General features: G+C 43.8%; 1 protein-coding gene across 8 annotated transcripts in view; it reads left to right on the forward strand.

The window, feature by feature from the left end:
• The window catches only part of LOC125452058 (transmembrane protein 241-like), a 141,024-nt gene that overhangs the window by 93,741 nt on the left and 21,461 nt on the right, over positions 1–25,822 (forward strand). Inside the window, exon 14 of one of the 8 annotated variants that reach the window (XM_048529984.2) lies at positions 11,522–11,586. The exons of the other annotated variants lie outside the window; for them this stretch is intronic. Within the exon in view, the coding sequence (XP_048385941.1) occupies positions 11,522–11,586 (65 nt within the window). The remainder of the gene's footprint in view (positions 1–11,521; positions 11,587–25,822) is intronic. 8 annotated transcript variants of the gene reach the window in all.

Below are 25,822 nucleotides of genomic sequence, written 5' to 3' on the forward strand. Positions count from 1 at the left end.
CTTTGTGCAGTTTAGCTGCTTCATTTCCTAAATTTGAAATGTAGTTGTTGTAAAATACTTAATTCTCTGGAAGGTGCATTCAGACTTCTGAACACATTCTTCATCTTCAACCCTCTGCCTGTTTTCCTCCACACTCTACTCTAAGAACAAGCAAAGAGCTAACGGCCTTCTTTGTAGCTATGATTTGAGGCCTTCAGTTCAGTACCTCTGCCACTTCCCTTACTTTGCCTACCCCACTCCATCATATTGAAACAGCTATTGTCAAAGTCACAAATTACGTCCAGTGGAATTGTGGCAAAAGTCTATTTTTCCTTAGCTTTCTTGACCAGGATGCAGCCTTTCGCATGGTTGATCTTGCCATCTTCCTCCATGTCTCTTCAGTGTTGTCTAATGGGTTGGAACTGTGTTTACTTCCTTTCTTTTCTGTCTATTCAAAAACAAGGAATCACGCTCAATGGCTTTAATGTCTCATGACTGTATTTACCTCTGGTATCTTCTACATTCTGTTCTTGGACCCTTCCTATCTCTCATCTGCAGCATCCCCTTAGTGACATCGTCCAGGATGCATTAGTTCTCACATATATGCTGATGACCCCGAGCTCAATCTCCCAGCATCCCTCTCCACACCTGCACTCTGTAATTTACAGATGCCTTGCCTGCTATCTGTTTTAAATATTGGGAAAACTGAAGTTATCAACTTTGTGTCCCATCACAAACTCAACTTCCTAACCATCAACTTCATCCGTACCTGGTAACTCAACAAATCTGTTAACACTGGTGAGCTGTTTGAACTAAGGTGAGTGGTTCAGAACGTATTCACGGCGTCACTAGAGCCATCTTTGTCCCTCCCTTAGTCTGTCATTGCCTCGGCACATTGACTGAAGACATGCTCTGCGTATTACATCTGGATATGTCTATTCAATGTATTCCTGGGTAGCTTCCCATGTTCTATGCTCCACAATCCAGAACTCTGCTGCTGTTAACACTCATGCGACCATGAACCCTATGCTCATTGACCCCACTTACACCTGGTCAAGCAATTATAACGACCATGTCTTTCTATTTGTGTGGATTTTTTAAAAAACTGGGGACTGATCTGAGAAAACAACCATTCGGAATACTGGTCACTATGCTTTCCACTCCTAAAACTCGACTTTAAAGTTTGCTCCCTAAAATTTTACATTGCTTTCCTTCCCTGACACTTTCTCTAAAACCTGTCTCTTTCTAACCATTTGGTCATTTGAACTAGTGCTCCTTTTGGAGTTCAGTTCCATTTTGCCTTATAATACTGTTCTGAAGTGCCTCAGGACCTAGACCTAGGCCTAGACCCTCCTTCAGAAATTCCCCTCCTCCTCTCCCCATAAAAACCTCTGAATCTCTCTCCCGCTGCAACTCTCTTGTAATCTCTTCGGCCTTGAAACTGTTTGACATGCTGAAGCAAACCAGGTACTACAGCCACGTGACCTTTCTTAATACCTGCCTACGGAACCAGATCATCCCCAATGGACTACAGTCCACATTCAGGCCTTCCCAATTTGGCCCTAACCATGACAATGCCTACATTCAGAACATTGCGATTTTTCAGATGCGTTTCTCCCTGTTTCTACTGAAAGGCACACGCGCAGCAACGCGCCGGCATCTCTTGTCAATACAATCAAGCCTACGCAGCTCAGATCCTCCCTCTCTCACACCTGCAAAGGACCTCTCCTGTTTTTTATTCCATTTCTGAAGAAGGATCTAGGCCCTAAACATAAGCCTTCCTGCTCCTCTGCTGCTTGGCCTGCTGTGTTCAGCCAGCCCTACACCTTGTTATCTATTAAAGGTTTTCTTCTAATTTTTAGCTAATCTGTAAAGGCAGAGTTTAATCCACAGACATCTGCTTTCAGGTGGTGATACGGTCACATGAGATAACCTGAGCACTCCTGGGCCAGAGTGGCACAATCCACCTTCTTTCGCACAAACGCCTCATTCCCTAAACCCCGCCTCTTCCTCCGGTACATTGATGACTGTATCGGCACCGCCTCTTGCTCCCCAGAGGAGCTCGAACAGTTCATCCACTTCACCAACACCTTCCACCCCAACCTCAAGTTCACCTGGGCCATCTCCAACACATCCCTCACCTTCCTGGACCTCTCAGTCTCCATCTCAGGTAACCAGCTAGAAACTGATGTCCATTTCATTCTTCAAGGACTGCAACTTGCCCCCCGCAGTGGTCGAGAATGCCCTTGACCGCGTCTCCCGCAACACATCCCTCACACCCCGCCCCTGTCACAACCGCCACCCCCCCCCCCCCCCCCCTCCCAGAGGATCCCCCTCATTCTCACATACCACCCCACTAACCTCCGGATACAACACATCATCCTCCGACACTTCCGCCATCTACAATCCGACCCCACCACCCAAGCTATTTTTCCATCCCCACCCCTGTCTGCTTTCCGGAGAGACCACTCTCTCCGTGACTCCCTTGTTCGCTCCACACTGCCCTCCAACCCCACCACACCCGGCACCTTCCCCTGCAACCGCAGAAAGTGCTACACTTGCCGCCACACCTCCTCCCTCACCCCTATCCCAGGCCCCAAAATGACGTTCCATATCAAGCAGATGTTCACCTGCACAGCTGCTAGTGTGGTATTCTGTATCCATTGTACCCGGTATGGCTTCCTCTACATTGGGGAAACCAAGCGGAGGCTTGGGGACCGCTTTGCAGAACACCTCCGCTCGGTTCGCAACAAACAGCTGCACCTCCCAGTCGCGAACCATTTCAGCTCCCCCTCCCATTCCTCAGACGACATGTCCATCATGGGCCTCCTGCAGTGCCACAATGATGCCACCCGAAGGTTGCAAGAACAGCAACTCATATTCCGCTTGGGAACCCTGCAGCCCAATGGTATCAATGTGGACTTCACAAGCTTCAAAATCTCCCCTTTCCCCACTGCATCCCAAAACCAGCCCAGTTCGTCCCCTCCCCATACTGCATCCTAAAACCAGCCCAGCCTGTCTCTGCTTCCCTAACCTGTTCCTCCTCTCACCTATCCCTTCCTCCCATCTCAAGCCGCACCTCCATTTCCTACCTACCACCTCATCCTGCCTCCTTGACCTGTCCATCTTCCCTGGACTGACCTATCCCCTCCCTATCTCCTCACCTATACTCTCCTCTCTACCTATCTTGTTTTCTCTCCATCTTCAGTCTGCCTCCCCCCTCTCCCTATTTATTCCAGTTCCCTCTCCCCATCCCCCTCTCTGATGAAGGGTCTAGGCCCGAAACGTCAGCTTTTGTGCTCCTGAGATGCTGCTTGGCCTGCTGTGTTCATCCAGCTTCACACTTTGTTATATTCCATTCCCCTGCAGTTACCCTGGTTTGCAATGTATATATTTGGGCATTGGCTGAGGGCAGTATTTGTTTTCATTGTGATGCCCCAAGGTGAGCAATGGGCTACTGCATGAAGAGCAGCAGCTTAAAAACTAGAAAAGGCATTGAGCATAAAACAGTACAGCACAGTACAGGCACTTCGGCCCACGATGTTGTGCCGAACTTTTACTCTAGTCCTAAGGTCAATCCAACCTCCACACATGTGTTATACTAGTATCCATATATCTACCTAATAGCTGCTTAAATGCTCCTAATGGGGTGGACTCCACTACCCTGTCTAGCAATGCATTCCACACCCCTACCACTCTGAGTAAAGAACCTACTCCTGATGTCTTCCCTGTTTCTGCCTCCACTCACTTTAAAACTATGCCCCCTCATAATAGCTACCTCCACCCAAGGTAAAGAGTCTCTGACTATCTAGTCTTAAAGTGTATATACTCTACTGAATGCCCTATTACATCATTCCCAGCACAACTGGGGAGAAAAATGAAAATTTCAGTGGCTATCAGAAATGGCATTTTTGTATTTTGAGAATTATCTCTAATTTAAGTAAATTATGCCATTTCTTCTAAGTTCATGAGTGCCATTATTTTCTCTTTATTACTTTTCAACTCCTTCAGGGAAATGAGAGTTTATGGGAGGTTACAAAATGTGCCATTTTATATTCTTTTGAATTCCTGCTTTGTTATTGTCAATAAGTTTTGATTCTCAAAAAATTTTCCTTCCTGACGGAAAGCTATTTCCCTTATTATACCTTGCAGTTAAATCAGGCCCTGAATTCTGCAGTCATGACAATGTAATTGTATGTTGTGTCTAGCAATTTGATGCCACTTGTTATTGATTTTTACCACTGTGTTTACGATCAAGACCACAGCACTTCCCACAAACATCATGTGCATGCGAGAGAATGAGTTAAATGCTGTAGTTGGATCTCCAGAGTTCCTGATGCCATCTGAAGCCTGAAATTAAACTACAGACTTTTAAACCGTCTTGACTGCCCGCAACTCTGGATGAAATATGCTAAAGCAGGAAATTATTGTACTTGGGAGTTCTGTAATTTTCTTTTTAAAAATGCACAATTTTTTGATTTTTGCTTTCGACCCAAGGCTAGTCCTCTCCACAAGGGTTGTATAGAAATGGGTGATTTCTGTTCAAGGTTGTTTGTCACATGATGCTGTAAGAAATGTGTCACAGTTGATGATGATGTGAAGAAAACAGTACATTGAATTTAAGTACCATGTCATTAACTTTAAGACCTGAACACAGTTATAACCAACACTAAAGTGACAGACTCCATTCTTAGTTTTAAAGATCTTAAGTATAGCATGTTATGAGAATTTTTCTGGTGGAAATAAGATGATGCCCATAATCAAGTAGAAGCCCTACCTTTTTTATTTTTCTGTGTTTTTCAGTGAGGAAAGGAAAAGAACGCTTGTGAAAGCCAGAGATTTTTGAATGAATCCTACACTTTTTGAAAGCATGTTACCAGACTCTCATTGCAACTGCTTGACCCAACAGTTGTGTAGGAAGCAGTGGGGAAAGCCTAGTTACAGATGGTCTGGGGCCATTTGTACAAATGGAGCTTCAGCCAGTAACATGCATCTGATTAGTCTGTGAAATAGCGACCAGTTATCAGTGACAAAGGCTTTCTGCCTACCAACATTTGTGATTGGCTCCTGAGTGGAGAACCGCTTCAGTTGTGAATGCTCAGGTCCAGATGCTGGAAAGGAAGAAGCAGTTTGTGATTTGCAGTAGAAAACACTTCAAGGCTGAAGGTAGCCAGATTGTTTACCCTTTACTAAATAAAAACCGAAAGTACTGTGGATACTGTAAATTAGGAACAAAAGCAAAGCCGCTAGAAAAGCTCAGCAGGCCTGGTAACATCTGTGAAGGGAATAACTGAGTTAACATTTTAGATCTGCTGACCCTTCCTCAGAAAGGGTCACAGGACCCGAAACCTTAACTCGATTTTTCCCTTCATAGACGCTACTAGACCTGCTTGGCTTTTCCAGCGGCTTTGTTTTTGTTTGCTGTTGCTTTTATTCTGTCACTTGCACTTACTTACAAAAATTTTGGTTTATTATGAATCAGTCACCCTGTATCTCCTGCAAACAAGTGAAAGTACTTTGAAAAGGAAGATCAGCAAGCAGCGTTCTGCTCGACAAAAGGGTCATCTCAGTAAATGCTGTGAATATGGACTATTGAACTGCCTTCCCAGTCTTTCCATCAATAACATGCAAAATCTTCTGTGTCTCCGCACCTGTCCCTGTGCATGTATAATGGGGATGGTTTCGTAAGTGGAGTAGAGGTTGAACTTGCAGAGTTGTACATCAGTGGTTCATAATTGATTATCTTTGGTTAGAATTATTTTATTGTAATAAATAATGATTCTTGTTATGTCCATACTTTCTGTAGATATGTTTCTATGCTGGAGGATTGCCACGTGTATGTCTGGATGGGACTTGCTTGCTTTCTGCTGTTGCCTTCCCAAATGACAGGGGACAGTGTTGAATTTTCCAATTTTTCATGAAGTGACTGAATCTTTCACTCATGAAATGAGGGCCATTATCACTTGTGACTATGTCAGGAATTCCATAAACTGCTGAGGTATCCTTTTAGGTATTCAACGACCACTACTGAAATTGTCAAAGTCAACTCATCCATTTCCCCCGTTGCCAGAATAGTCGTCTGCTGCAACAAAGTAATCAGTTCCTATGTATGTTGAGAGATCACATCCCAGCTTCAGCCAGAATTAATTAGATTCTCTCCCATTGGAGATAGTTAGTTATTAAAAAAACTTACAGCTTAGTGGACAATGACATTATATATTTAGATTTTGGAGCTGCAAATCGGGAGATTAATTTCGGATCAATTGGTCATATTGCAACAAAGAATCTATTATTTCAGAGGACAGTGCAAGGTTGGTTAGCATTTTGAAGCTAGTTCCTATTCAAGGACCATAGACTTTCAAATAAGTATCTCAGGTGCTTGCCTGTTTTATTGTTCGATCTGAGAACTGTTGAAGTAATATCATTTACCCACCTTATCACTTGACACTCTTACCTGACAAAGCAGTTCTGAGGCACTGAATAGCCAAGGTCTAATCTTAAGTTTCAGCTTCCTCACGGCAGAGGAAATACTTTTTCATGCTTTCCACTCCATTGAATCCATTTTTTAAAAAATTCCCTGATTAGATCGTTCCAAGGTGTATGATGCACAAAGCAGTAAAGCTCCAGTTTATGAAACCTGCTGTCATAATTCGCATGGAGATGGCCTCAAGGCCCTCCGCTTCTTCCTGTCCCGCAGGCCCGACCAGGCCCCCTCCACCGACACTCTCATCCGCCTAGCGGAACTCGTCCTCACACTCAACAACTTCTCTTTTGACTCCTCCCACTTCCTACAGACTAAGGGGGTGGCCATGGGCCCCAGCTATGCCTGCCTCTTTGTAGGTTACGTGGAACAGTCCATCTTCCGCACCTACACAGGCCCCAAACCCCACCTCTTCCTCCGGTACATTGATGACTGTATCGGCGCCGCCTCTTGCTCCCCAGAGGAGCTCGAACAGTTCATCCACTTCACCAACACCTTCCACCCCAACCTTCAGTTCACCTGGGCCATCTCCAGCACATCCCTCACCTTCCTGGACCTCTCAGTCTCCATCTCAGGCAACCAGCTTGTAACTGATGTCCATTTCAAGCCCACCGACTCCCACAGCTACCTAGAATACACCTCCTCCCACCCACCCTCCTGCAAAAATTCCATCCCCTATTCCCAATTCCTCCGCCTCCGCCGCATCTGCTCCCACGATAAGACATTCCACTCCCGCACATCCCAGATGTCCAAGTTCTTTAAGGACCGCAACTTCCCCCCCACGGTGATTGAGAACGCCCTTGACCGCGTCTCCCGCATTTCCCGCGACACATCCCTCACACCCCGCCCCCGCCACAACCGCCCCAAGAGGATCCCCCTCGTTCTCACACACCACCCTACCAACCTCCGGATACAACGCATTATCCTCCGACACTTCCGCCATTTACAATCCGACCCCACCACCCAAGACATTTTTCCATCCCCACCCCTGTCTGCTTTCCGGAGAGACCACTCTCTCCGTGACTCCCTTGTTCGCTCCACACTGCCCTCCAACCCCACCACACCCGGCACCTTCCCCTGCAACCGCAGGAAATGCTACACTTGTCCCCACACCTCCTCCCTCACCCCCATCCCAGGCCCCAAGATGACATTCCACATTAAGCAGAGGTTCACTTGCACATCTGCCAATGTGGTATACTGCAACCACTGTACCCGGTGCGGCTTCCTCTACATTGGGGAAACCAAGCGGAGGCTTGGGGACCGCTTTGCAGAACACCTCCGCTCAGTTCGCAACAAACAACTGCACCTCCCAGTCGCAAACCATTTCCACTCCCCCTCCCATTCTCTTGATGACATGTCCATCATGGGCCTCCTGCACTGCCACAATGATGCCACCCGAAGGTTGCAGGAACAGCAACTCATATTCCGCCTGGGAACCCTGCAGCCATATGGTATCAATGTGGACTTCACCAGTTTCAAAATCTCCCCTTCCCCCACTGCATCCCTAAACCAGCCCAGTGCATCCCCTCCCCCCACTGCACCACACAACCAGCCCAGCTCTTCCCCCCCACCCACTGCATCCCAAAACCAGTCCAACCTGTCTCTGCCTCCCTAACCGGTTCTTCCTCTCACCCATCCCTTCCTCCCACCCCAAGCCGCACCCCCAGCTACCTACTAACCTCATCCCACCTCCTTGACCTGTCCGTCTTCCCTGGACTGACCTATCCCCTCCCTACGTCCCCACCTACACCCTCTCCACCTATCTTCTTTACTCTCCATCTTCGGTCCGCCTCCCCCTCTCTCCCTATTTATTCCAGTTCCCTCCCCCCATCCCCCTCTCTGATGAAGGGTCTAGGCCCGAAACGTCAGCTTTTGTGCTCCTGAGATGCTGCTTGGCCTGCTGTGTTCATCCAGCCTCACATTTTATTATCTTGGAATCTCCAGCATCTGCAGTTCCCATTATCTCTGCTGTCATAATTGAAGCCTTTCAGTTATTGTAATTTTGATCCCATTCTGTTGAATCTGTACTGCACCTTCACTAAGGCCTTTGTAGCTGCCCTGAGATGCAGCACCCAGAACTCAAGGTGAGCTCTCTCTGTCAAATTGAATCGTCACCTCCTCATCTCTGTAGTTCAGACCTACTGAGATAAATGCAGATATTCTGAGAGTCTTTTTTGATATTTGTTTTCTACGTATCTACTAGTTTTAGTGAATTGTGTATACTGACATCTGAAACTAATGTGGAATGCCTTCACATTCCCCTACACTGAGCTCTATTTGCCAACTGTGAAGCTGTTAGTTGCTTTTTAAAGTTCTGCTCCACCTGGGCAGCTTATTGTGCGTCCCATTTTGATGCCATCTGCTAACTTTGATGTCTAATTCTCCATCACTTCATTCGAGTCCATGTGAAAAGCTGAAGCCTCAGCACAAGCCCCTTGGGAACACTCGTAGCCTATTTTGTTCTACCAAGTCTGCTTAACATACTACTGTGACCCTTGGTAGTTTATTACTACAATTTTCCTGTATAATGATGCTTTATTAATAATGTCTTACAGTCATCAGTAACAATTGATCTTTTTGTTTACAGGTGTTCTCATTTGTAAAATTTTTGTTCCGATACATTTTGTGCACATTATTTCATGGTCTAAATGTCAGAAATGCATTTCCTTTGAAACTCCAATTGAAGAGAATTTCAAAGAATATGCATTTTAAACGCAAACACCACAATAATGGAGTGCAAGACTTCAGAGAGTAAACACTGAAAACCCACATTCCGTAATAACAAACTGATGAGTGCGAGCACTGCCACAGACATTTCTGTACCAAACCTCAAAAGGCTTCATTGTATCGTTACCATAATCTCAATTTTATCCTCGTAATCCTTTAACTGATTTGTTTGCAGCATCTGTTAACCAATAATTGTGAGGCTGCATGAGAGAGAATTGTACATTACTCATAGCATTAAATATAACTATCTGTGTAAGCAAAATCAAAGCTGAGAAATGGTCAAATCCATTCTGAGGAAGGGTCACCTAATCTGCAACATTAGCTCTGATTTCTCTCCACCGATACTGCCAGATCTACTGAGCTTTTCCAGCAATTTGTGTTTTTGTTTCAAAATCTAGTTGTCCCGATAAACCTTCCAGATGCCTTGATGCTTTGGAGTCAGGTGGAATTTTCCTGCTCTAGGTATGGCTTCTCAAAGCGTTCCTGCAACTCATTGGGAAACTTAATGTTAGGAAAGGAAACTCCACTTTTTTTATTGAATGGCCCAACAACTCCAACCTCCCTAATGGGCCATAGCTGCACTTTATATACTTGCATGTTGAGGAGAGAGAGGGTGCCTCACTTACCTTCCATTGGGGCCTGCTATCCCTTTCAGGCTGAGATTAAAAATTAATTTGGAGAAAACTGAAGCCCTGCATCAATCTATATTCCAAGAAGAATATAAGACTTCAGGCATTGTCTTCGATAACACAATGCTGTTGTTGAAAAGAAAGTGGATAATAAGCTTTCTACAGCAAATAGTGCATTCTGCAAACACTACAAACAAATAAGGAGTAACCACAGCCTGAGAACACAAACCAAACTCAAAAATCTACAATGTCATTGTCTTCAACCCTTGCTCTTCTAGCTGGCACCAAGCCCTAGATCACAGTATTGCTTTCGAGAGCGCTTCCATCAGTGTTACGTCTGCATCATCTTCGCAATCTGCTGGTAAAACTGCATCACAATCGTTGAAGGCCCGGAAACAGCTCACGTCACCAGCATCAATGCCATCCTCTTGCAAAGCCAATTGTATTGGACGGATCATGGTGCATATGAGTGACAGTCAGCTGCACAAAATTGGTCAGTTCTCTGTATGATACACTAAACAGAAGGGCCCCATTCAAGCATTTTGAGGAGTCTCTGAAGGGGTCCCTCCCTGTGCACTACATCAACCATCATCAGTGGGCAGCTCAGGTCAGGGATTATGACATCTTGAGATGCTGCTTCAAGAACGCTACAGAGACTGAGCAAAGAGCCTGCACAATGAGGAAGGATAGATCCAGCTACAGTCTTCGCTTGCACCTTCTGTGGGATAATCTGCCAGGCACAGGCCTGACTAACCAACCTCCAACCAATGAGTACATGCTTCCTAAAATCATCTCCTGTGCAGATATGTCATGAGAGACATTGACCCAGGAGCTGGTTACTTTATTCGATTTCTGCTTTCTAGCTGCAGGCAAGAGTATTGCTGTTTGCTCAGAATGCACATTTAATCCTATAATTTTGTTATTTGTGGTGTGAATAAAGCCCTATGAATAAAATAATGTAACTAAGAGTACTGAAAGTACTCTACTGTGTAGTAGCTGATTTTTGTTTATTTACAGTCAGATGGTCTGGTAATCTTACTTTGTTACTAGTCCCATACAAAAGACATTTTATATCCAAATGAAATGTTGACTTGTACTTCATATATTTGGAGTATCTTCCTTTTTCTTTGCTACGTTTATCCCTGGTATATTAAATGAAAGATAAAGTAAAGTTGTCATAATCCTACTGTACTATAGGGCTGCAGTCTCATTCGAGACAGGAGGAACTGGTGGTAGTTTAACCTCAGGATCACCGTGCCTCAGGCAAGGTGTTTGGGGGGTTGAGAAGGGGAGTTCTTCATGGTAACCTCAGGTGTGGTACAATATTAAATATTCAGATGAGGAATGTTAATTATTCTAATATGTACCATCATAAAGTTTCTGAAATTTTGAAAACTAAGATTAATGGAATAATTTGATTTCATTAGTTTCCATCAGTTAGAGTGATATCTGTTACTTTGGAATTGATTTTGTGATTTACGGGCTATAGGCAGTCATTGTGAAATTTGAGAGTTCTTGTCTGAATCATTGGATGGGGATAGGTGTGGGTGGGGACAATCCAAAAATTGGCAGACCCTTCATTATAGTTAAAACTACTCCATCAGTTTGGATCTTCACTCTACACAGATCATTTTTTCAGGTCAGAAAGAAAAACAGATGGACGGAAGATCAGAAAACTGTAAATATATGCCTTTTGTGTGTTTAGGTTTTGACTGCGTGTTTGTCATTGGTTGTCTTTGAGACGCTTTTGAATGTAACTACAAGTTGCAGGTGAGTAAGCGTTTCATTACCTACGTATATATTGATTTTTATGCATAGAAGTGTGACAGTGCTGATTTACTTTTTCTTCTTGCACTGAAAAAAATTGCAATACTACCTATCATTTTTTAAACCTTTTTTCTTTATGCATGCTTTTATCATAAAGATATGTAACAATATATCGCCACTCAGAGGAGACCACTGGATAATAGATATCCATCATGCAAATTTTGTGGTATTCCTGCGGTGCTGATATATTTGCAGGAACTAAACTGAATGCTCAAGAGAGGCAGCAACTCTGTACAGAATCTATTATCTGACAAAAATCTCACAGCTATATGCACTTCCTGTTTACCTTCCCGTTTTCACTGTGGTAGATTTGTGTGTCTGTAGCACCAGAATCTGATGGTCCAAACCGGTAGCAGTATGATTAAATTCTCCTGCTAGAGGGGGAAGTACGAGCCGTGGACAATTTCTGTTATGAATATAGAAAGTAAATTATAGCAGCAATACAAATAGAGAAAATCCAACATTAAATTGAATTAAACTGAATTGTATTTGTGTTACACCTTTCTTATACTTTTTCCAGCCCTATTTGCATTGCCTTCACCCATTTTGTAATTCAATTCATCCTGCTTTCCACCCATTGCCTGCATTTCCTTGTTCTTTATACCCCCACCCTCTACTGACTCTCCTTTCCCTGTCTCTGCACTTAACTAATAATACCTGTTAAGTGCCTAAGTGCTTTCCAACCCTGTTGAAAGATCATTGATCTGAAACATCAGCATTGTTTCTCTCCCTGCATATGTTGTTTGACATTGAGTATTTCTAGCTTTTTCTATTTTAATTATTTTCTTGTGTGTTGCAATGGAGTAATCTGACTCTAGTTCACATCAAGATTCACGTGAGGACCATGAAAAGGGCACAGAGATTTGCCAGAATACAGCTAGAGACTTCAGTTATGTTGGAAAATTGGAAAGGCTGGGGTTATTCTACTTATAGCAACAAAGGTTAAGGAGAGATTTAATGGAAACGTTCAAAATTTTGATAAAGAGAAAATATTTCCACTAGCAGGAGAGTTGGTAACTTGAACACAGGTTTAAGATAATTGGGGAAAGACCCAGGGGAATGATGGGAAGGAAATGGCATCTCTCTGGCCATCTGCCAGGGTCTGGTTTGCACCCCTCCCGATGCTTTGTGCCCCACATACCCCTCCTCCCCACCTCCCTACCACCCCTTCCCCCATCCATCCACCCACCAATGAGAATGGGATGGTGTGTATCGTCTGAGGTTTTATTTATTGGTGGAGCAGCCTCTCAAAGAATGTTTCCTTTTCTGATATCCTACTTCTCTTATTCCTGCTATTTTCTATAATTCTTGTCCGTCTCCAATACAGCTGTTTGTTACCCCACCGCACCCCCGGCACATGCTTTTGATCTCTCCCTCCAGTTGTCCCCTTCCCTTTCCTATGCTCCTCTCACTCCTTCCAAATTCTTCTCCTGTCCTGCCCTCTTCAATCTGTCTTTTTTCTCCACTCTCCCATCCTCTCTAGAAATGGGATTTGTAAACTGATTTGGAATTCAGTAATATTCACTCAAACCAAAACATTGATAAGAACATATTCAAACATTTGCAAAGTCAGCCGTCAGTAATAATGAAGATGCATTGAGATTTAAAGTGCTTGCTTTTACCCACAAGGGAAATGTTGTGAATCATACTTAAAGCGGGAATTTGCCGTGCAAACTGAACTGAACGATCTCCGATCAACATTCAGATTGATAGTCAGACTTCAGATCGTGTTTTAAAGCATTCCGACTACAGGGGATGTTTGTTTTAAGAAATGTGAGAGAAGGATACCAGGGAATTATAGTTAGTTTTAACATCTGCTCTTGAGAGATGTCTGGAATCTATAATTTAAAAATAGGATGACTGAAGTTTTTCAGCCAATCAGGGATAATCCGTGTGGATTTGTAAAGAATAGGTCATGCCAGATGAATCTGATTGAATGTTTTGAAGCAATGGCAGGAGAATATCCATGAATGTTATTTATAAGGATACCTAGAAGGCAGTTAATAAAGTCCCTCATAAGAAATTGCAATCTAATGTTGAAGTTTGTGGAATTTATTACCTGGTTAAATGAATTGCCTGAGCAGAAGTAGACTGCGAGTAGGGATAATGGGTAAGTATGCGTGATAATATTCCACACAATCTGCATTTTGGTCTAGCTTTTTACTTGTAAATTTGATAAAGGGACAGAAAGCCACGTATCCAAATTTGGCCATGTCATAAATAGAGGTAACATCATAACTTCCTATTTGCACTTACAAAGGGATGTTGACTTAATTAAGGGATTGGGGAAAAAGGTATGGCAAATAGATTTTAATGCAAGCTTTGAACCTAAAGATAGAACATGCTACTTTCTGAATTGTGAGAACTCAAAAAGAGGGATCCCAAGAGATTTGGAAGTACAGGTACACACTGTTTAAGGTATCATGATCAGGTACAGATGTAATAATGTGCATTATATCAAAAGGAATAGAATAAAGAGGTCAAGCTTCACTCTCATATAGAGTCTTGGTTGGGTCTGTCTTGGAATGATCTGTGATTCTGGATAGAGAATTTTGAGAGAGGGCTGGGGCAAGGCGGGGGAGTGTAGGTTTACCAGAGTGATATGTGAAATTCAAGAATGAAATTATTGGGGAGATTACATTAATTAAGGTTGTATTGAGGGAATTTAAAAGGTATGTACCGTTTTGTTTGAAGTTGTCAAGACATTAAGGAGAGTGGATTTGGTAGCTGGAGAAAAGCCCAGGGGCATAATCACAAAGTTACAGCCTCAGGATTTCAAGAGTGAAATTGGGGGGAAGGAACAGCTTCACATAAATAGTGACATGAGTTTGGAATCACGTCCACAAATGGAAATTGATGCTTAATCAACTTTTAATTTAAAAATTAAGCTTGATTAATTACTAGCTAAAAATATCAAGGCATATAGGCCTGTTAGGCAGGTGTTTGGATTTGGATGATAAATCAGCCACAATCATGCTGACTGACAGAATAAGACTGGGGGGCTGAATGGCCTCCTTCTGTACCTATGATCTAACCCTCTAACAGCCCTGTACACTAATGTTGCTGCACTCTGCTCAGTAATGTGGCAGTATGGTCAATGGCCGCATCCATACTCAACATGGGAAACAAAATGCCCCTTTGAAAGGGTAGGAGTATAAATTTGCCATCAGTTTAAGATTGTCTGTCTCCTTTAGCAAACGTAGGATTTGGTCCGACCTGTTTGTCTTCTGTGGAAGAAACCAGCATCCCTAATGACAAGTTCCTGCTGTAGGATGTAAAATTGGAATAGTAAGCTGGCGATACTTCTCACCTGAAGCAGAGGAGAAGAAATCTCGCCTGTATGATAGTGCTGAGCAGGCTGCTTATTATAAATGCCATTAAACATTTGGCTCCATTGAAGTCGAAAGAATGGGATATGAAGTGAGGCATACATTTACACTGATTTGTTTTATAATACCTAGTCCCACTACATTCCCTTTCCCAAGAACAATTTCTGACTGAACCACATAATTCAGTGTGACCATTCAAAGATGTGTATTTGGAGACTTGGTTGAAGAAATTTTGCCAACTCCCTTGAGAAGGATTTACGTGAAGGTGGATTGTTTGAGAAAGTTTGTTTTATATAAAAATAAATGGGGCTGGATGACTATGAGCCTTTATACCATCTTCTCACCTGTGCAAGCTCAATTTGAACTAAAGCCAGACTAATGCAAAACCAGGTTGAGCCATTGCCATTGGATTTCTCGTACTTTTGGACAGATGTCTTAAAAGCAGTCATAGTTTTTCTGGGTGGACAGTCGACATGGGAATTAAAGGGACTGTTTTTACAGTAGTGCTAGAAGAATGTTTTGAGGTGGGGTTTGGGTCACTTTCTATGATCCCTGTAGAGAAGGAGGCTACTGTGAGCTAATCACATAACGTTTCAAAAGCTAATATTTCCAAAGAATTTATTTTCCAATGAATTGTCTCATCTTGATGAGTAGAGAAGTTAACCCCCAAAATGGATCTGTACAATACAAAGTTAATTCAGTTCCATCCCATAGCAATGGCGTGGAGGTTACATACAAGTCAGCACATTATTAGTATGAGCTTGAAATTAGATTGGAGGTAGATGATGTGCTCCCTAGAAAAAGCTTTTAAACAAGATCAGTGAGATGGGGGGGAGGTGGTGGAGTTGAGTTGAGGAGGAGGCAAACATAAAGCTGAGGAAGTGAGAAGTCAGGGTTTCTTGGTTAGGCCAAAAATAAGAAAACAACTTCGAGTCTCCTCTGGTCTGCTGCCAGATTTTGCCGCTGGGTTTAGAACTTTGCAGGCCTCCTGATCCCTCGGGTTGAACAACATGATGCACATGATTTTAAATTAAGCCCCTCCTTGGCTAAGCTCAATCCCCCACACTGTTACAATCCTGACAGTAAAACCGTTTGGTGGTGGTTGGCGGGGGTGGGGGTGGATGGGGATTGCGGTGGGATCCTGTCAGTAATGTGATGCCATCATCTTAATATCCTCCTGTCACTGTCAAATGCCAGGCTTCAGACTCTACAAATTAAGCAGACAGCCACTGCTCATCCCCAGCCACGCATTACAGACATTGTTCATATCAGTCTCTGAATATAGAACTCTTCTGCTCCTTTTGTATTAATCAATCCATTTCAAAATTTTAATTAACTTCGAGGTACCTTGGAGTGTTCTTAATTGCTTTCTGCTTCAGAACAATTGTGTTTTGTGATATAAACTTTATTACTTCAGAACAACCCTGTGCTGTTGTGTTGAAACACGTTTGCAAAGAAAAATGAAACAAGTGCTCTTTAAACATTCACAAAGATTACTGAAATGCCTAATCTCACAACTGTCATTAAGAAAGATGTTAGAGTGAGAAGCAGCAGACTGCAGTGTGTGCAGAGTTAAAGAAAATGCCTCATTTTACTTGCTGTAACAATGATTGTGAATAATGATGCTCTTTAAAATGCTGCTGAACAGGGACTGGGGATGAGCAGGGCACAGGCAACTGAGGTGAATCAGTGGGAGCCAGCCACGAGACTGGCAGTGATTTCTTTTCCTTAACTTGGGCTGTAGGACGGTGGGGGAGGGGATTGGGGATGTAAATTAAGGGCGCCATGTTACTGACAAGCTCCCTCCCTGGATCACTTTACTTTCAGGATTCAAGTAGAGTGGAGGATTGGCCTCAAACAAGTAAAAGCTGAAGTAAAAAAAGTGCTGATTGTGCCACAGCATGATTTTAACAGTATTGAATCTGGCAGCAGATCAGAGGAGAGTAACAGCACTGGACGCAGTGCAGAAACCCACAGGCACAGTGGAGGCAATAGGCCTCCAGGTGGGAGTGAGCGAAGTGTGGAAGAACAGTCTGCACATTAAAAACAAATGAATAGAATGACTAAGAAGATAAGCAACAATCTTGTGAATCAAATAATATAACTAGACAAATAACAAACAAAAGGACATTTATATCCTTCCAAAAGGTTATTTTAAGTGTGCACATTTACCAGATAGTTCCAGGAGCTTGATGGATTTTAGCTACCGATTTTAGTTTTAGTGGGAGGCTATGGGACTGTGGTATGGTTGCTGGACTGCTAATCCAGAAGCCCAGTTCATGCCGAAGGGACCCTGCTTCCAATCCTGCCACTGCAGCTGGTACAGCATTGAACTGGGTGGAGAAAGTATCTGGAATTAAAATTTTTCTGAAGACTGTGAAACTGTTGTCAATTGTTGTTTTAAAAAATAAAATCAATCTGATTCACCAAAGCCCTTTAGGGAAGGAAATCTGCCACCTTACCCAGTCTGGTCTAGATGTGACTCCAGATACACAGCAATGTGCTTGATCTCAACTGCTGTCTGAACTAGCCTAACAAGCCCCTCCATTGCAACAAACACTGAAATTTAAACTAGATTGACTGCGTACAATCACCTGAGTCACCAGAAATGACAACCCTACAAACATCTGGGGGTAGTGCCAAAATTAGAAGAGCTGCCTCACAGAATAGAATTAGCTTTATTGTCACATATACTCAATGAGTACAGTGAAAAGTTTATACATCGCCACCTACAGCACCATCTTACTTACAAAGATACCTAGGTACAGCTTCTTTAGTTACAAGATCTTAGAAAACAGAGAAATAAAATGTCCAGCAAAACACAAATCCAGAACAGCGGTCTTCCAGCCTATATGACACAGGCACTGAGATGCAGTCTGCACTGGGCCCTGGCTCCAGACTGCACCAGGCTTCACCCTGAGGAACATGAGGCTGGGAGATTGCTTCAGCCCGCGTGGCCTGGGGGGTGCTGCCCCGCCACGCTGTGGGGAGGGGTGGGGTGGGGGCGCTACGACAGTCTGGGAGTCAACGCCGGACGCCAGGAGTTGTCCACTGGAAGAAGACACCAAGAAGAAGAATGGGTGGAGTGAATGAACTCCTACTGTGCCGCCATCTTGTACCGGACTAGTCAAGCAGCCAACATAGTTACACTCTCAGAATTGTACCTACTGACCATGTCCCAGACACCAGTATCACTGTCCCTGGCTATGCCCTGTCCCACCAGCAAGGTCGACCCAGCAGAGGTGGCAGCACAGTGCTATACTCTTGGGAGGGAGCTGTCCTGGGAGTCCTCCATAATTGACTCTGGACACTATGAAGACTCCCAGCATTGGGTCCAAAGTGGACAGGGACATCTCCTGATTCTCATGTACCAGATCCCCTCCGCTGATGAATCAGTGCTCTTCCATGTTGACCACCACTAGGAGGAAGCAATGAGGGAGGCAAGGATGGGGACTGTACAGTACTCTTGGCAGAGGATTTCAATACTACCAGGAGTTGCTCGGTAAAAGTACTACTGATTGTGCTGGTCGAGTCTGCGTCAGGTGGTGAAGGAACCAACAAGAGGGACAAACGTACTTGACCTCATCTTTAACCAGTCCTCAAAATGCTGATGTACCCACTTGTGACAGTAAGAGGGGCCGCTGCACGGTCCTTGTGGAGATGAAGCCACACTTTCACATTGAGAATATCCTCCATTGTGTTGTGTGGCACTGTCTAAATAGGACAGACTTCAACAGATCAAGCAACTCCTGACTGTGCAGCCGTGAGGCGCTCCCAGGTCATCAGCAGCAGAATTGCACTCCAACACAATCTGCAACCTCATGACACAGCAATGTCCAATTCTACCAAGCCAGGGGATCAACCCTGGTTCAATGGTGAGTGCAGGAGGACATGCCAGCAGCAGCACCAGGCATACCAAAAAAATGAGATGTCAACCTGGTTGCAAATCAGGCCCACTCTTGTGCCAAGCAGCAAATGATAGACCGAGGCAAACAATCCCTTAAGCAAGGGATCAGGTCGAAGCTGTGCAAGACAGTCATGCCAGTCATGAATGTTGGTGGGCAATTAAACAAGTGACTGGAGAAGGAGGCTGCACAATATCCCCATCCTCCGTGATGGGAGAGTGCAGCACATCAGTGCAGAAGATAAGGCTGAAGCATTCACAACAGTCTTCAGCCAGAAATGCTGAATAAAAAAGAATCTACTATTTAAATGCTGAGCGAGATGGCAGAGCTCAGGGATGCAGCGGGCTCTGGCTGTTTTGGAATATAACACAAGAAATAGGCAAAGTAAACCATTCTGCCCTCAAACTGTCATGTGTTCAACAAGATTTTGGCTGATGCACCCCAGGTCTCAACTCCTGTTCTGTGCCAGATCATCATAGTGCTCAACACCCTGATATTTCAAACATCTGTCTACCTCCTCTTTAGATACTTTGTGACCTAGCCTTGAAAACACTCTCAGGTTGAGAATTCCAGAAATTTACGACCTACTGGGAAAAGAAATTCCTTTGCATCTCTGTTTTAAATGAGTGTTCCCTTGTTTGGTAACTATGCCCCTGAATTCAAGACTTCCTCATAGGTGGAAACACCTCAACATCTACTCTGCTAAGTCTCCTCAGAATCTCGTATGTTACAGTAACAGCTTCCCTACTTCTATACACTGATGAATAAATGTCTTGCTTTGTCAGCCATTCTTGATAAGGCAGCCCCTTCATCCCAAGCATCAACCAGGTGAATCTCTCTTTTGACCAATTTCCAATGGCAGTACATTTTTTTTAAACAATGGGACTAAAATTGTACACAGCACCCCATGTGCAACCTCACCAACACTCTGCAGTTGTAACAAGTATTCTCTAATGTTAAACTCCAGCCCCCCTAGAAACAACAAAGTTCAATTTGCCTTCGTAATTTGCTGTGTGATAACTTCTAATGTCCATGAACAAGAACATCCAGATTCCTCTAGGTTGCACTTTTTTGGAGCTTGTCTCCATTTAAATAATACTTTGCACATTGATGCTTCCTACCAAAATGCTTGATCTCACACTTCTCTACATTAAACTCCACCTGCCAAGATTATGCCCGCTCACTGAACCTATCTGTGTCTTGGTTCTGTATGTGCTTATCAGAACATGCCTTCCCACCAATTTTTATAATCATCAGCAAACTTGGATACATTGCACTGTGCCCTCCTCTCCCAAATCATTGATGTAGGTAGTAAATAATTAAGGTCCTAGGACTGATCCTGTTGCACTGCACTAGCTACATATTTCCAACCTGAAAAACACCCATTAATCCCAACTCTTCACCTTCCGTGTTAACTGATCCACAATCCGTGCCAAAATATTATGCCCAATATTGTAAACTCCTATCCTGTATAAAACCTTTGTTGTGGTATCTTCTGGAAATCAAATACAGTACATATACCAGTTCCCTTTATCTACTGTGCTTGTTTAATCTTCAAAGAATTTTGATACACAAATTAGCATTGGGCTCCTAGAGAACACTGAGGAACAAAGTGTCCTTGGTGTCCATAGATTCCTAAGGGTGTCTGCATCAGTACGCAGGATTGTGAAGAAGGCATACACAGTGCTTGCCTTCATTGGCCAGTATGTAGAATATAGAAGGAAGGGTGTCTTGTTACAACTTTGCAAAACATTGATTAGGCCGTAGATGGAATACTGTGTGTAGTTCCAGCCTCAGGAAGGTCTTAGTTATGAGGAGAGCCTGGATAGGCTGGGGTTTGTCTTCCCTGGAGCAGAGGAGACTGATGGAGGATGTGATTGAGATGTGGTTTGAGTCCTCAGTTGTACTTCCTCAAACTGTGTTTGAAGTTCTTCCATGATTGATATGATCACTAGCCCCCAGGTGATCCTTAATTTTAAGATCTCTTATTAATCTTACCTAATTTATACATACTACATCTAAAATGGCCTGGTTCTAGGTAAGTTGTGTAACATATCGCTCTAAAAACAATCCCTGATGCTCTCTACAAATTTGTCTTCCAATTTGCCTTTGCCCATCTAATTTGTCCAGTCAATATGCAGATTAAATTCACCGATGACAATTGGAATGTTGTTCTTACAAGTCTCCAATATATGCAGATTTATACTTTATGAAGAAACTCTCTGGCAATCAGAAACAGTACCCACGCATGACTTTGCTCTCTTGCTATTCCTTATTTCCACTCAAACATATTCCACATAACAATCTTCTGCCTCAAATCAGCACTCAGCACTGCATTAATACCATCCTTTATTAACAATGCTACCCAACCTCCTTTTCCTTTTTGACTATTTTTCTGGTACACAAGTCGTTTTTAAATATTAAGTTCTCAATCCTGGTCAGCCTGCAACTACTTCTGTGCAATAGCTAGCAGGTCATGTACCTTTATTTATGTTTGGGCTGTCAACTGAACAATCCTCTGACATACGCTGTGTGCATTCTGATACAGAACCTTAAGGTTTGAATTTTTACATTGATATTATTCTGGTTCTAATTTATGCTACACCCTTCTGCTTATGTTTTCCTCCCTTCCTGTTACTCTGACTATTGTTCACCTTTTCACTATCCTGCACCTCTGCTCTCCCCTTTCTTTGTGATTTTTGAACCTTACTTCAACTCCTTCAACTAAACAGCTATACAATTCACCACGATGCTGGTCCTGGCATTGTTCATTTGAAGCTCATTCCAACAGGGCTGCTGCCTGTGTCCCATGGATTAGAACCCATTTCTCCCATTCCAGTGTTTGGACTACACAGTTACATCTCTAATCTTATTTACAAAACACCAATTTGCACTTGACCAGGGTAGTAATCCCATGATTAACTTTGTGGTTCTGACTTTTAATTTAGTCTCAATCTGCTCTTGTTCCCTCAGCAGAAGCTCTTTCCTAGTCATAGCTACCCCATTGGTACCTATGTGGGCCACGACAAATGCAGCCTTCCTCGAAAACCGGAAGATTTAGCAGCAGAAGTAGGCCATTCAGTCGATCAATCAGCTCTGCCATTCAAATCTGGTCTCATAATCCTCAGCTTCACTTTCCTGCCTTTTCCCTGTAACTCTCGATTCCCTTGCTGATATCTTCACCTACCAGTCCGCATACTTCTGCTGTCCAGAAGAGGTGTCCTGAACCTTGGCATCGAAACCTTTGGGTCTCTCTGTCTTTACAGAGAATATTATCCCTATAGAGTCTATCCTTTATTACTACTACAGTTCTCTTTTATCCCTGTGCTTGAATGGCATTCTGTACCATTGTACTTAATAAGTTTGTTCATCCTCCATGTTGCCTGTGCTCTTGTCCAGACCAGGAACATGAACCTCGAACCTGTTGGACAAGACCACTGGCCAAGGCTCCTCCAAAGCTAAAACCTGTCTCCATACCTGCTTTGTTCGTAGTCACAGCCTCCTGTCCCTGACCACAGACCAAATTTGAAGCACATAATTAAAGGACTGTTACTGCCGCTGAAAGACAGTGCCCAAGGATTTTACCCACTCCCTGGTATGCCTTGGTAACTGAGGCTTGATTCGGCTCAGAGCCACTCTGCTGTTTCCCTGGTCTGTTGTACTGTTTCAGAAGTAGCTGAGGCTGTGCTATCTCAACTGCTCTTTATGAAGTTATTCAAGCCGCTCTGTTTCTCTTGCTCTCCCTGCTTTGTCTCTCACTCATTATGAAGCAGTGGACCCTCTGCTCTCTCAGGCTGTTTGCGAAGCTGCTGCCCTCACCTTTGTGCTGCTTCCAAAGTACAGGATTCTTCCCTCTCACTGTTTCAAGGGTCAGTGCATGTCTCCGGGTTCTCCTCTCTCTCACTTACTTGTGTCTTAGTGCATCAGTCACAAAGGTTAGAACGTAGGTACAAGCAGGTACTCACAAAAGTGAATGGAATGTTACTGCTCACTGCGAGGGGAGTCTGGTAGAAAGGTTATGTTTTGTTTATTGGTGAGACCGCTCTGGAGCAATAACAAAGGACAACAGCTCAGAGAAGGTCTACTGCATTAGTACATTAGAATAGATGGCTTGTCTAACTAGGAAAGGCTAAACAGGCTAGGCTTGCATCCAGTGGAGTTTACAAGCTTAAGAATTGATTGAACTTATAAGATTATATGAAGCATTCAGGAGGACATTGGATGGTTATTTGGATCAAAAAGGTGTGCAGGGATATGGGGAAAAGGAAGGAGATTAGCACCAGGTAATAGAATTAGTGCAGGTGAAATGGGCCAAGTGGGCTGTAACAATTCTGTGAAGACCTTATGAGGCTCTTTTATGGGTGGATGTGGCAGAGTCTAAAACTAGGGATGACATTAAAAATTTGGGGTAGCCCATTTAAGATCTTATTTTGACTAATTCCAAGTTGCATCGTGTTTTTTTTTTGGAATGTTTGTCGTTGCAAGACTGGATGAGTTCTCTCCATGTATCTTACCGATTCGCATGATTAATTGCGTACCTTGCTCCCATAGGGGGTCTCACATCCGATTTCCACCCCATCTTACTTTGTGCCACTCCCAAAACAATTCGCTCTGGGATATCTTGGATTTCACTGGCATCCCTTGTACCTGTGCTACCTTTGAAAGGCTGGTGTGCACCTGGACAAGCACTGTCCGTCCAGGGCTGCCTCACACACTCGCTGGCATTTGCCCTGACCATGACAGATAGGGGTAACTTGGTTCCCACATTGTGGGCAGAGTCCTGAAGGTCCTCCTGGGCAGGCAGTTGCTGACCCAGGACTTCTTTGTCCCCTAGAACTAACAGGTGTAGGCTATGACATCAGCCTATGCCAGCATGGTCCCAGATTGCCATCCCTCATTGAAGCCATCTGGTGAAATGCCCATAAACTGTTAGAAGAAGGCCAGTGTCCACCATCATCTCTCCAGTACCTCACACTCACTCCTCTACTGTATCCACACTCCACCAAGACTCATGTTCTACCATTCTCACTATCCCCTGCATCATCTTCCGTCCTCACTGTCACCCAACCCAACCCCTGGCACCACTAACCCTGCATGCTCTTTCACTGCCTACTTACCCGATCAGGATATGTCCCCACCTGCACCAACAGTAATAGCGGTACCACCCACTTACACCTCCCTATAATACCTGCCTCTCTTTCATTGTGGGTGGAAAGCAATCCCCAAAGTGGGTGGATGAAGAAAACACCTGACTCTAGTTGCTTGGCATCAATGGCTGCCCTTGACTCACCGTGGCAGGATCCCTGGAACAAAGTCTAACCCTTTGACTTGACTGAGACCTGCTGACAACATGACAGGATCCCAGGCTTTGTGTCTCCCCTACACAGCATGTCAAGACAGCCGTAGTACAATTCTGGTATTTCTAACCAGAGGGCAGATGTGAGAAGGCAAGATAATGCACGGTTGGGATTCTGTGCACATCCGGGTCAGCTCCTAGCAACAGAGCACTGTGACTGCAAGTGAAGTGCCGGATGGATAGTTTGGTCCAGTCCGTTTGCTGGATGTGTGTCCCTGAGCGCACTGTGTCCTTGCTGCAGCAATGAGAGTTTAAGGTGTAGCCTGAGGTGAAGCATTGAAGTGTAAAAGCAATTACTAGTCTAGTGACACGGCCATTATTGAGCCTTCTTTGCTCAAAGGAAAACAACCCTAGCTTCTTTCCAAATAACTGACATCCCTCATCCCTGATAAATCTTTCTACATTTGCTCCAAGGTCTCGGTAACCTTATTAAAGTGTGGTGCCAAGTAATGGGCACTAACTAGTAATTTATAAAGGGACACACTAGTCACCGTCTCCTTAGTGCGGAGGGATGTGACAAACGAGATGTGCAGCAGCGAGCTGGAATGATTGATTGTTCAAGGAAAGAACTCACTGGTGTTTGGAAATAGTTCGCATTGAGTTGAATTACGAACAATATCCCGAGAGCTGTGATACATTGGATTTGTAATGCTGTTTGTGTCGCACCTCAAACAGCATTAGATCCTATTTCATGTATATAGGATTCTATTTTACTGTCAAGAAAGATTTCTTTTTTCTTCTCAAAAGTGGGCACTATTGCATAAATTTTAAATGACTGTCAACAACACTGAATATTTTGTAACTATAACTTTGAGAAACCTGTTCAGTTTCTGGTGCAGACGGTAGTGATTGTTGAAATTGGCAAGGTAATAATTGAAATAACAGTAGAATATTGGATGTACCTCATCATAAGTCAAACAGCCAGCTCTGAGTGCACCACCAGAACACAGAGTGTGACCATGTGATGAAATAAATAGCACGCTCACAATGAGCTTGTTCAAACTCATCTGATCCCAGTATTACCCTGCCTGTGTTATAACATGGTCGACATTAGTGGGTGTGCAAGGGTGGGCAGCCCATTTATTTAAGCAAATTTCTTTTAAAAGTGCGAGAAAGAGTAGGGGTGTATCATCTTTCTAAAAAAAATGAGCTGGACATGTTTCTAAATGTAAATAAAATACCTTTTTCTATTCATTTGTGGGATTTGGGCATTGCTAGCTGGCCAGCATTTCTCGCCCAAACCAAGTTGCCCTTGAGAAGGTGGTTGTGAGCTGCCTTCTTGAACCGCTGCTGGCTACCTACTATGCGTTGGCCCATGATGCTACTAAGGAGGGAATTCCAGGATTTTGACCCAGTGACAGTGAAGGAGCAGCGATATATTTCCGAGTCATGATGGTGAGTGGCTTGGAGGGGAACTTGAAGGTGGTGAGGTACCCATATGTCTGTTGCCCTGGTCCTTCTAGACCTAAGTGGTCATGGGTTGGAAGGTGCTGTCTGAAGATCTTTGGTGAATTTCTGCAATGCATCTTGTAGATAGTGCACATTGCTAATACTGAATGTTTGTGATGGAGGGAGTGAATGTTTGTGGA

Source organism: Stegostoma tigrinum, chromosome 5 (genome assembly GCF_030684315.1).
Source record: "Stegostoma tigrinum isolate sSteTig4 chromosome 5, sSteTig4.hap1, whole genome shotgun sequence".
NCBI lineage: Eukaryota > Metazoa > Chordata > Chondrichthyes > Orectolobiformes > Stegostomatidae > Stegostoma > Stegostoma tigrinum.